This window comes from Pteropus alecto, unplaced genomic scaffold (assembly GCF_000325575.1).
Source record: "Pteropus alecto unplaced genomic scaffold, ASM32557v1 scaffold123, whole genome shotgun sequence".
In the NCBI taxonomy this organism is placed as follows: Eukaryota; Metazoa; Chordata; class Mammalia; order Chiroptera; family Pteropodidae; genus Pteropus; species Pteropus alecto.
Window position 1 is genome coordinate 8,503,998 of NW_006433950.1, and position 13,236 is coordinate 8,517,233.

The following is a 13,236-nucleotide window of genomic DNA, read 5'->3' on the forward strand; positions in this document are numbered from 1 at the left end:
ACACCTTTCTTTATGAATCTCTTCTATCTGTCTGTTCCTGAGTTATATCCTTTTATAATATAGTGTAGAATAGAATAGAATAGAATAGAATAGAATAGAATAGAATAGAATATACAACATAACAATATAGTGTGTAATCAGGTTTCCTGAGTTCTGTGAGCCGTCCTAGCAAATTAGTTAAACCCAAGGAGAAGGCCCTGGGAACAGATTTAGTCAATCAGAAGCACGGGTAACAACCTGGACTTGTGACTGGCTTCTAGTGCGGGGGAGGGTGCAGTCTTGTAGGACTGAACTCTAACCCATTTCGTGTTTGCCCCGAGATTATTCACCAGCAGTGCATGTAGCTGCAGCATTTACCCTGAGATAACTTGTGGATTACAGTTCTAACTTTACCCCCAAAGTTTGCCGTGAAATATCTTTTTTATTATTTTTCCATCGCTCTAGTATATTGATAGTCCTTGGAGACAAATGACATCATTCCATTTATAGCATTCTGTTTTTTAGCAGTGGCATGTCCATTTCCAAAATATAGTAATTCTTGATTGCTGAAAATACCAATTCCTAGAAAACGTAGCATCCCTATGCATGATGTTAAATTGATGCTGGCAGTGAGCTGTCCTTTTTTTTTTCCTAAATGGCAAAAGGGTTAAGCCAGGGGTCCCTAGCCCCCGGGCCACAGACCGGTACCAGTCCGTGGCCTGTTAGGAACCGGGCCGCACAGCAGGAGGTGAGCGGCGGGCGAGCGGGCGAAGCTTCGTCTGTATTTGCGGCTGCTCCCCAGCACCAGCATCACCGCCTCAGCCCCACCTCAGAGCATCAGGCATTAGTTGCTCATAGGAGCACCAGTCGCTGGTGCCAGAAAGGTTGGGGACCACTGGGTCAAACTATGGAATCTGATATCACTTTCCTTCCCAAGGGCTTTCCCACTCGACCTCTCTGGGTGGGGGGCGTCTGCCTCCACTGGTGCGTTCCTCACTAAAGGGTCTTTGGGAAAGCCCTTGGCCGCCAGGGCGTAAACCAGGCCCTCGGCACGTTGGTGTGCCCCGGCACTGAGCAGCTCCCAGGAAGCATCCAGAGGAGTTTTGCGTTTGTCAAGGACGCGGTGCACGTCCTCAGGGTTCTTAGGAGGTGCTGGCACCAGATTTTCAGGACAGTTATATTTTTGTCCATTGATAGGACCCACAATATCCTCCTATCAGTCAGGAGATGAAGAGCCACAGTGGCCTCGGCTGCATTGCCCCTGTCTCGGTGCTGTTGGTTCCGGTCACAAGGCTATTTGACTAGCCTGGGTTAGGACTCGTGGTCCAGGCATGACCTGTCGACTCGGTGGTCGAAGATGGAGGTGTCCTGTCCTCCTTCCCTATCCGAGCATCCTTTCCTCGTGCCTTTAGGCCAGAGCCTCTCTTTGGGTGGTGACAGCAGCCTTATCCTCCAGTCTAACCTCCTGAGCACTCCTTGGCCTTGAGGTATGAGGTCCCTCTTGTGCATGTCAATTAAGGCCTTTACAATTAGCAGCCTAAACATCTTGTTAGACCATATGGCCTTGATCACCCTGTTCTGGGAAGATCGTTGGATTATTATGGCACCAGTGACATTCGGGGATGGATACCATAGGCAACACATGACAGAGCAACATGCGAAAGCACAGCAGAGCCATAGCCGTCCAGCTGCGTTCCCTTCCCAGCTGGGGCTACCTACCGGCGTTGGTCAGTAAGCCAGCCGCGGCTACGTCAATCGTGTTCTGGTTGCAGCCTGTTGACAGTGATGCTATCAGCTAGAAATGCTTGGGGGCACTCACGCAGGGAGCCAGACAGACATTTCAGAACCAATCTCACGGCTGGACTGGTCCTTGTGGTCCTTGTGATGACTGCAAGATGTCTTCCGCAATAACCATCAGTAAGCTTTGAAAAATAAATAAGGTTTATTACTCAAATTTCTGGAAGGTACACTGCAGGCTTGGGGCCACGCAGCAAAGTTGTGGGTAGACAGTGTGGACTCGGGGTTCTGCTTTTATTGGAGTCGAGAGTAGAGGTCTATGGTTTTGAGGGGTCATTCTTTTTTTGGTGAACTTTAAAAAGAGCAGGAATTACAGCATGATAAAGGAAAAACAAGCAGTCAAACGAAGACCTCTAAAACAAAAGAAACGTGTGTGCGTGTGCATGTGTGTGTGCACGTGCGTGTGTGTGCACATGTGCAAGCACATAGGCCTGGCTCTTTACCTAGTTGTGTGGCTGGCAATGCTTATCCAAGATAGTCTCAGAAGTGGATGCCACAGCAGCCAAAGGCTTAAGTCAGTCACTTGTATTACAAAACAACAACAACAACAACAACAAAAATCTGTCAGGTGCTTACACTACAGTCATCTCGTTATCGATTTCTAATTGAATTCTGTTGTGGTCAGAGAATACATCCTGTATTTCAGTCCTTTCAGATGCATTTAGGCTTGTTGTGTGGCCCAGCACGTCTATGTTGGTGAATGTGCCACGTGCACTTGAAAAAAAATGTTGTATTCAGCTGCTGGTAAAACCTTCTGTCAGATCAAAGTGGTTAACAGCGTTCATATTTTCTACTTTTGTTGAATTTTTGTCTAGTTCTATCAGTTGCTGAGAGGTGACAAATGTCCGACTATGCTCGTGGGTTTGTCTGTTCTTTAACTCTGTCCATTTTTGCATGCGTTTGCATACATGTTACATACATGTCTTTTTGAACCTTTTATCAGCAATGATTACCCTTTATTTCTAGTAATGTCTTGAAGTCTACTTTATCTGATATTAGTGCCATTCCAAGCATCTTATGTTTATTGGTTACATGTAATATTTTCCCCATCTACTTACTTTCCACTCATCTGTGTCTTTATATTAAAAATATGATTCTTATAGAGCATGTGGTTTGGTATTGTCTTCTAAAAAAAATCCATTTGACAATTTCTGCCTTTTATTAATGTGGTTTAATTTTACATCTACCACTTCACTGTTTTCTGTTTGTCTCTCCCCGCCCCCTTTCTTCGTTCCTCTCTCCTTTCTTGCCTTATTTTGGATTAAAAATATTTTGAGTTCCATTTTAACTTATCTATTGGCTTTTTAGATGTACCTCTTTCCATGGTTTCTTTTCAGTGCTTGCTCTAGATTACAAAATACAACCTTAATTTTTCATACTCTTAAATATTGTACCACTTCATTTAACTGAACCAAATTCCTTAGCCTCTCTGAAGTGGTCTCTTCATCTATACACAAGAATAATAAACTTGTCTCATGGGTTTTTTGACTATTAAACTGTCAATGCATATGAAAGCGACAGCATACTGTCAAGAGCAAGCAGTACCTATATACCATCACACCAATGCCGTACTGCTGTTACTGCTACTACTGGTCTGGTGGTAAATGTCATTAGCATTTGAGCTCCTGAGGCCACAAGGGAGCCATACTGAACATCCTCACCAGCTTGACCCCCTTGGGGTCATGTGTTTCTACCTGCTCTTGTTGATGGTGAATGTGGAAAGAAGTTATCAGGCCTGGATCTTCCATTCCTCTAGATGGCCAGCTCCAAAAATGAGTTTATCTTAGCAGGGTGCCCCTTGGCTGCCCGTTTCTTGCCCTGGCCTGGCCATCCTGTTTCTACTCTTTAGGCTGCTCCTGTACCCAGTATAGCCACGTCAGCTGACCACAGCCAGTCCTAGCCCTGCCCCTAGCCTAGTCCTCGTCATAGACAAAGCCTGGCTTTATTTTCAACATTAAGCATTTGTTGTCCTGAGCAGTGATCTGAGGCCACAGCCCCACAGGCCTTCTGCTACCTTCGAATGCATACTTCCCAGCATGACGGGACTCCCCACACCCATCTCTCCCTCTTCAATTCAAAGGGGCAGCCTCTGCTCAGTCCTGGCCTTTCTTCATTTCCCTAAGAGGTATCAATCCGCTGTCTGCTGCCCCTCCTTTTCTCATTTTCAGTAATGGCCTCAACAACCTGCAGAGACACAGGCCTCTGATAACTTTTTTCCACATTCACCATCAACCAGACAGAGTGGAAAGTGCTAATGTCAGCCCTATCCCAGGTAACCTGCAGTTACTCTGCATGTTTTCTGGGGCGTGGAATTCCAGAGTTTTGAGGTGGGGGTGGGTAATTCTCAAGAATCTGGATGGGCCAGAGGCAGGAGGAATGGGGCAAACAACAGAAGACACTAGGTACAGCTCTAGGGAAGCAGAAGGAATTCAAGTGAACTTGGATCCTTGCAATAATTGTTGACAATCAGTAACAGATAGAAGGTTGCTGTCTGAGAGTTTGTTGCAAGTAACTGAAATGGAGTCTATGGACTGGCAGAACTTCACGCCTTAGGCTTCTCTTCCTAAGTGGGGTTTCAGGGCAACTCTACCTCAATTCTCCCAGTTAGCATCATGGCTCATTTGCTTTTTATTTCTTTTTTATTTATTTTCTTTTAATATCTTTTTATTTTTCCCATTACATTTGACATACAATTTATAATAGTTTCAGGTGTACAACATAATGATTAGACATTTAGATAACCTTTAAAGTGATCACCCTGAGAAACGTAGTACCTGATACCATACACACTCATTGCAATATTATTGACTATATTCCTTATGCTGTACTTTACATCTCCACGATTACGTTGTAACTACCAATTTGTACTTAATCTCTTCCCAGTTTTCACCTACCTCACAACCCCCCTCCCATCTGGCAACCGCCAAAACGTTCTCTGTTTCTATGAGTTTGTTTCTATTTTGTTTGTTTTGTTCCTTAGATTCCACATGTAAGTGGAATCATATGGCATTTGTCTTTGCCTGACTTACTCTCCTCAGCACAATACCCTCTAGGTCCATCCATGTTGTTGCAGATATCAAGATTTTATTCTTATTTGTTTATTTTTATGGCTGAGTAATATTCCGTTGTATACGTGTACCACTTCTTCTTTATCCATTCATCCACTGATGGACACCCAGGTTGCCTCCATATGTTGGCTATTATAAATAATGCTGCAATGAACATATGGATGTATGTATACGTATGTCCTTCAAAGTAGTACTTTGAGTTTCTTCGGTTAAATACCCAGAAGTGAGATTACTGGGTCCTTCTTTGTCTCTCGTTACAGCCTTTGTTTCAAAGTCTGTTTTGTCTGGTATAAGTATTGCTACCCCAGATTTTTTTTTTTCATTTCCATTTTTCACGAAATATCTTTTTCCATCCCTTTACTTTCAGTCTGTGTATCTTTCAATCTGAAATGAGTCTCTTGTATGCAGCATATGTAAAGGTCTTGTTTTCTTATCTATTCAGCCACCCTATCTTTTTTTTAAAAAAACGCCTACAGCACCTGGTCTTCCTATGTGGTCTCCCATCCAAGTACTAACCAGGCCCGACCCTGTTTAGCTTCAGAGATCAGACGAGATCGGGCACGTTAAGGGTGAAATGGCTGTAGACCACCCTAACTTTTGATTGGAGTATTTAATCCTTTTTTCATTTGAAGTAATTGTCGATAGATATGTTATTGTTGCCATTTTATTATTCTTTTGATACCTATTTTTTTCTTCTTAACGAAGTCCCTCCAACATTTCCTGTAACACTGACTTGGTGGTGATGAACTCCTTTAGCTTGTTCTTGTCTGGAAATTTCTTTGTCCTTCGATTCTAAATGATAGTTTGCTGGGTAGAGTAATCTTGGTTGTAGATCCTTGCTTTTTTCGTCACTCTGACTGTTTGGTGTCAATCTCTTCTGGCCAGCAAAGTTTGAGAAATCAGCTGACAATTTTATGGGAATTCTCTAAAAAGCAATTAGGTAACTAATTGCTTTTCTCTTGCTGCTTTTATGATTCTCTTTAAGCTTTGGCATTTTAATGATGATGTGTCTTGGTGTGGGCCTCTTTGGGTTCATCTTTGGGACTCTGTGCTTTCTGGACTTGTATGTCTCTTTCCTTCAGCAGGTTAGGGAAATTTTCCATCATTATTTTTTCAAGTAAGTTTTCAATTTCTCGTGCTCTCTCTTCTCCTTCTGGCACCCCAATGATGCAAATGTTATGCTTGATGTTGCCCAAGAGGCTCCTTAAACTATCCTCTGTTTGGATTTTTTCTTGGTGCTCTTTCGATTGGGTGTTTTCTGCTCCCTTATCTTCTAAATCGCTTTGATCCTCTGTTTCATCTATCTGTTGATTCCTTCTCATGTATTTTCGCTTGTTACTGTATTCTTCATTTCTGGTTCTTTTTTAGTTTTTGACTGGTTCTTGACTTCTAAATCGCTTTGATCCTCTGTTTCATCTATCTGTTGATTCCTTCTCATGTATTTTCGCTTGTTACTGTATTCTTCATTTCTGGTTCTTTTTTAGTTTTTGACTGGTTCTTGACTGGTTCTTTTAGTTCATGACTGGTTCTTTTTTAGTTTTTGAGTTCACCGAGCATCCTTATAACCAGTGTTTTGAACTCTGCATCTGGTAGATCGCTTGTCTCCACTTTTAGTTTTTCCGGGGCTTTGTTCTTTCATTTGGATCATGTTCATCTCCCCATTTTGGCTGTTTCCTTTTGTTTCTATGTATTAGGTAGGGTTCCCCAGTCTCCCAGTCTTAGTAGAGTAGCTTTATGTAGGTGTTCTGTAGGGCCCAGTGGCACAGTCTTCCCTGGTCACCTGAGCCAGATGCTCAGAGTGTGTCCTGGTGTGGTTTGTGTCCTCCTGTTGTAGTTGAGCCTCCATGGCTGTTTTCTCACTGATGAGAGAGGTTGACCCTCAGGCTGATTAGTTGTGAGAATTGCCAGTGAGGGGCCAACCCTATGGAGTACATTCACTTTAGCAGGGCTCTGCTGTCTGCCCAGTCTGCTCTTCGGGTGTATCCTCCTCAGATGCAGCCCTGGGTGGTGCTCTAGCTCCAGATAAGGGCCTTCTGGGAAGGGCCCAGCTGCAGGCCAAGTTCAGCGCAGCCTGTGTACTACCCAGGGCCACCTGGCAAGAGTCACCAAACAATATGCAGATGGCTACCACCTGTGCTGGGCTTAGAGGTACCTCGAGAAGCTAAGTCAGGAGCCAAGGCTGGCTCCTGCTAGTGCCAGGCTTGAAGCTGCTCAGCAAGAAGTACATGCCATGCCAAGTCCAGATGCTACTTTTTTGGGTTTTGTGAACTTTTAAGAGTTTAGGAAAGTCTGCAGCATAAGCTAATACAGGCCATTTGTATGGGAAAAAACACTGGAAGCAGTCTGGGTGGGCCTGCAAGTTTGGAGGGGCAGGGTCTCAGGGAATCACCTGGGTAAGCCTATCTGTGTTAGACAAGTTGATGGAGACGCAGATATGGCTGCTGCCTATATATACGGACAGGAAAGGGGGAGGGCTCAACAAAAGAAAAATGGACTCCACCAGCACTTCTGTCTGGGAGAGAGCCGCTCCTCAGCTCTTGCCCTGAAGTCAGACAATTCAGTTCCTCCCCGTATGTCCTTGGTACCTTTGGGGTAGCTGCCTCAGTGCTGGAGTTCAGAGCAAGTGAGTCCATCACCTGAATAAGTCTGCATGCGGGCGCCTCAAGAATAATATCTGCAACTCCCACAGCCCTCCGTCTCCCTCAGCCACAATCTCTACTGGTTTTCACAGGCAGAGTTTTTGGGGCCTTCTCTTCCTGGCACTGAAACCCTGGGCTGAGGAACCCAGTGTGGAGCTGGGACCCCTCGCTCCTCCCGGTGAAGGCAGGGAGGGGGTGGGAGGGTTCTGCAGCCAAGATAACCCTCCTGGTTTTCAACCCTCACCCAAAGTTATGAGACTGACCTATTTTACATCTCCAACCCTCCTACCAGTCTAAAGGTGGCTTCTTACATATGTCCTCAGTAGTAGACATCTTGAGACATCCTGAGATGTCTAAAGGTGGCTTCTTACATAGTCCTCAGGACTCTTCTGTTCAGACAGACCTCGGGCTACTCTCAGTGATGGTTGTTCTATAGTTTCATTGTAATTTTGATGTGGTAGCGAGAGGAGGCAAGCACAGCATCTACCTCCTACACCATCTTGACCAGAAGGTGTTCATTTACTTTTTAAAAAGCAGGTAATACTACTCTTTATTTAAACCCCTACTGTGGCTTCACATTCTCACAAGGACAGGCCCAGCCTAAACCTGTTTCCTGCTTCATCACATAGCCTGTCTTCTGCCCAGATTTTGTCTGATCCTGGGGAGCCCTGTCATAATATAATCTATTCACCATCGTATCCCCAGCAGCCCACAATGCCTGCTCCTTTGTTGGTACTCAAGATGTCTTTTTGGGATGAATCAACAAATGAATGTTCCCACATCGACTGCCATGGTTAGTGTGAACAGACACGGTCTGGTTAGTGTGAACAGACACGGTCTGGTTAGTGTGAACAGACACGGTCTGGACTTCTCATGGGGTTTTGTGCGCTACTTTCCAGTAACTTGAGCTCTTTGGCACCCATCTGAGTGCTTTCACATGAGTCCTGCTAACCTCAATAGGTGTGTTTTGGTTTGTTTAACATTCTGATAGTCCTTATAAAACCAAGAGAAAGAGGTAAGTTACACATGAAATGATTCAAAGTGTGTGCCTGAGGGGGCAGGAGGTGAGATAGGACCTGAGAATAATGAGCTAAGAGCTCAAAAATGGAGCACAGGGATCCCAGATGTGTTCAAACGAATACTGCTCAGCAGGACAAGCTATGTGAGTTTTCCTTTTCAAAAACACCAGAGCACAGAATAGTCAGAAAACTGTTAAGTGGAGACCAGGTCCCAAGAGTACACTGTGTTTTGGCCAGCAGGACTTGATATGACAGTCAGGTAACCAGTTGAGCCTAACAAGGCCTGGGGATGGCACAGGCTCCTAACTTCCTAGACCAAATGCCTGACAGGGATGCTGTCACCTTATCCCCCATATGCCTAGTCCTTAGACTAATCAACAGTAGAGTGCCACCAATTAGATTCATCCCTACGAGATTTATACCAAGCAGATAAATCCTAACTTTAGATTTATAAAACATAAAACAATGAAAAAGTTAATTTAAGTACTTTGGTTATGAAAAATATAGAAATGGAAAAAATATCTCAAAATATCAGTGAAATTAGAACAGGTCACAGGGCCAAGGGCGTGGGCTTTAGGGTCAGACAGATAGGACTAGCTGGGTTTTCTAGTGCTGAATACACCACCTCTTGGCTTGCTGGCTCACCAGTGAGATAAACCCTACCTCCTACCTTGCTGAGAATAAACAAAATAGTCCTATGAACAGGTTATAGGAACTTGTCTTTAGAAGGTGTTTCATCTAAAATCACTTTGGTTTATGAAGATTGCAGGCACTTAAAAAAAATTAGGAATCCCGACCTGGATTTCTAGGGCCTCAGGAGCAAACAGCTCATGAAAGGGCAATTATCCTTATGATAACTTTTGTACTCGTAAAGGTGGGTATGTTAAGTTTTCTCAAAGCATTTGTAATTTATTACAGTAGTAATAACGTTGGCATTCCTTGCATTTTTCGTTTTTTGTCTTAGCTATTTTTTCTTTTTTGTATTAGTTTCTATTACATGAACAATGTTAAATATGTACTTTCGTTGCGATCACAGGCTCAAGTGTACAATACAGCCATGCAAGCTAGAGCCTGCCTTATGTCATGCTACGTTAACTAATGTTATTTAACAAACTGTGTCCATTTTAATGGGTTATATTGTTTTAGTATAAATGAGTGTCAATTTAGGGACCAAGAAATGCATGAAAAGATTTCCACTGAAATTAGTGGGAATTTTATTTTTGATTTAGGATAAATTCTATTCTCCAGGCCCATAAAATCATATACAAATACACACATATATAAGGTTCTTAGATCTTTATTTTACAACATTTGGTATATACTCTCTCCTCTTGATTTCCTCTTCTCAGTTGAAAGTGTTTGCTCCCACACATTCTTTTCTGTGGACTATCACCAAACCATGACATATTTTAATGCAGTTTATTCAATCATTCCCATACTAATGGTCATTTAAATGGTTTCCTTTTTCTGTCCTTACCAAAAAATGCAACATACATTGATAAACATAATCTTAAGTACTGGCACTTTATTATTTCCTTAGGGACAGGTTCCAGGGAGTGAGACTGCTGGGCTGAAGAGTGTGTGTATTCTTAATGATAAAAGACAGAGTCACAATGATTTCCTAGGAGGCCATCACAATTTAAACTTCTAACAGCGTAGTATGAAATAAACCTTTCCCCCCACTTCCTTGCTGTTAGTATAAGATGACAACTTAAACAAAGGCTTATTGGACTATGGATGGTCTAGTAAATTTGTTCAGAAGTCACTCACACTCATATATAGTCACAGTATATCAATGATCTTCAAAAATTAATTTTCAAAAAAGCCAGTTATGGTTGGCATTTACAATTCTAATGCATAATTTGTGACTAACAGGAAAAGGTGGAACCTGTGAATCTGAAATCAAGCCTAAAATGGTATATCTTTAGGTTATGCAAAAGGATTCTATTGTTTGATGATTAACTTACAAAAGTTTATGGAGAGATCGCTGAACAGTAACTAATAAAACTGTCTGTGAACCTTTAAAGGAAAGGTATAACTTATATGAAGTCAGGTTCCAAAGGGAAATGCTTTAGGTTTATGATACTGGAATTCAAGGAAGTAGAAATGCCTCTCAACAGAATGCTGCAAAAATTTATTTCTAAAGTGGACTATGCACATGAAAATTTTAAAAAGCAATAAAGACATCTGATAGTTTCTTAAAATAAATTATTTTTCCTTTAAAGTCTCTGAAATGTAACATCTGTGCACTACATACACATCCCATCATTTTCAATAAGACAACTGATAAAATATTAAGAGAAACAGGAACACACACAAAAATATAGGTGGTTTCTGGGCTATACAACATGCATTTGTGTGCAAATACCCCACTGAAAAAGAAGAGCAGGATGGATATGGAGATCCTTTTATATAGCCTATTTTTATTCCGTGGTGCACACTGGGTAATACAGCTGCTTTCACTCTGCAAACCTCCTCTTAATTATCTCACGCTTGCCTATTTATGTAAACAATTCTTCTAGAAATTCTTCAGCAAACCCAGAAGCAGGTAAAAACTTCAACAGTCTTCTGTTTATTAAGATAACAATGGTCATACCAACTTACATACGCCAGCAAGCAACAGGAGAAAACGCATGTCCCACGTTTCATTTTGAACGCATACTGAGTTGGAAAGGTACTGAAAAACACGTGTGATGTTTAGTGTGGAAAATCCTGTTTGATGTGTCCTAATGATTACCGAAAACAAAAATTTCAAACTTCCAGTTAAATTCATGTGTGCAAATCTAGAATATACGATTTGCTTTGTGGCATAATCTCACACATAACCACTATATTCCTAGATATTGTCTATAGAACCTTTCTGCTGCTTTCCAGAATATTTCATTGTTGAATAATTCATTTGGGATTTTAAAAAGCTCATTGTAATACAGTTAATATGTCTATTTACAATTGGATATATTCTGATATATATTCCTTAGTTTGGGTATCAAAGCTAATTTTCAGTTGTTATTGTTCTTAGGGGACCCTATTTTTACACATTTTTGAGTTGATCTATTGTGTCTCGGTGTGAATTCCCATGCTCCTTCGGTACCTTCATGACGCTCCTCTCCCACTGGAAGGGTTTTGCAGTCTGACCTGGTTGCAGTCTCAGGGTTTGTCCCCTATGTGAACTCTCTGATGGACACTGAGTCGGGACTTCCTGCTGAAGGCCTTCCCACACTGAGAACACTCGTATGGTTTCTCTCCTGTATGGATTCGCAAGTGTAACCTAAGAGTTGACCGCTGGCTGAACGTTTTGCCGCATTCAGTACATTCATAGGGTTTCTCTCCGGTGTGAGTTCTCATGTGTATAATGAGTTGTGAGTTCTGGATAAAGGATTTCCCACATTCGCTGCACTCGTAGCGCTTCTCCCCTGTGTGAATTTTCTGATGTATAATGAGGTTTGATTTCTTGAAGAAGGTTTTCGCACATTCGTTACACTCATAGGGTCGCTCCCCTGTATGAATTCTCTGGTGTGTCGTAAGTTCAAACTTCTGGGCGAATGTCTTGCCACACTCACCGCATTCATAGGGCTTCTTCTCCATGTGTGCCCTCTGGTGTACGATGAGGTTTGACTGGTGGGTGAAAGCTTTCCCACATTCGAGACATTCAAAGGGTTTCTCCCCGGTATGAATTCTCTGATGTTTAATGAGATTTGCCTTATGGGAGAAGGTTTTCTTACATACGTTACATTCATAAGGTTTTTCTCCAGTATGTATTCTCTTATGACTAATGAGGAGTGACTTAAAGGGGAAAGCCTTGTCACAGTAGTTACAAATGAAAGGTTGTACCAAATTTCTAATTTTCTGATGTTTAAAAATGGTTTCTTTATGGCCGAAGGCTTTCCCACTTTTGTTATAGTCAGAGTATTCCACTCCAGGATGAGTTTTCTCTTGCTTTAGATAGAGAAATGCTTTTCCAAATCCATTATACTCATCAGCTTGTTTTCTTATGTAGCTTCTATTACCATTAAGTAAGTCTGAATTACATTTCAAAGTTTTTTCATATAAGTCGTATTTATAGGGTACTTGTCTTAAAGAAACAAAGTCTGTGCTCAGATTGAAGGATTTTTCAAAGAGATCACCTCTTTCCTCAATTGGGGTTTGGTTCTTAAAGATTATAAATGGCCTCGCCTGCTCATCTGGGCTTCTGTGCTCCCTCTCCATCTGGTCATCGGCCTTCCACACCTCTAGGAAAAAGCACACGAAATACTTCGTCAGCCCTTTCGCTATAATGTTATACGATGTGGTCTCTACAAATGTTTTGTTGTGAGGCTGCCTTTTTAGTTTGGGACCTAGTCTTCCAGTATTAAAAAGTGTCCAGTGCAAATTTTCCTAGCTCTTAAACTTTGAAAGAAAGAGGAAAAAAGGGATGTGGCCAAAAAAAAAAAAAAGTAGAAATAGATAATGAACACAAGTAGCATTGCCAGATTCCAAAATGACCTTAAAAGGTGGGTAAAGTGACATAAAAACTAAGGGCAGCAAACAGGAAACACATGGCATGGGAGGGCGATTCCATCCACGAAGGAGGGTCATAGTGTCCTCCAGGACACCGGACAGTTAGCACAGAGACCAAGAAAAGAAGCTGAAGACATTAAGGAAAAAGCCCTAAGCAGATCCGAGGTTAGCAACGCAAACTCTGACTCTGAGTTACCGTGGCTGGGCGGCACCTTGTCTCGTCTCTGTGCTTCCCGC

General features: G+C 42.2%; 1 protein-coding gene and 1 pseudogene across 5 annotated transcripts in view; both read right to left on the bottom strand.

Moving 5' to 3' along the window:
• Positions 1-5,311: 5,311 nt before the first annotated feature.
• Positions 5,312-5,430, bottom strand: LOC112477372 (annotated as a pseudogene).
• A 4,353-nt stretch (positions 5,431-9,783) lies between these two features.
• Positions 9,784-13,236, bottom strand: part of ZFP1 (ZFP1 zinc finger protein) — a 29,753-nt gene continuing 26,300 nt past the window's right edge. For 4 of the 5 annotated variants that reach the window (XM_006908817.3, XM_015586921.2, XM_015586922.2 and 1 more), the window contains one exon: positions 9,784-12,731. In XM_006908817.3, the coding sequence (XP_006908879.1) occupies positions 11,650-12,731 (1,082 nt within the window). In that variant the 3' untranslated portion in view covers positions 9,784-11,649. Of the gene's footprint in view, positions 12,732-13,195; positions 13,229-13,236 lie in introns of those variants that run through there. The other variant, XM_025044630.1, reaches the window with a different exon arrangement.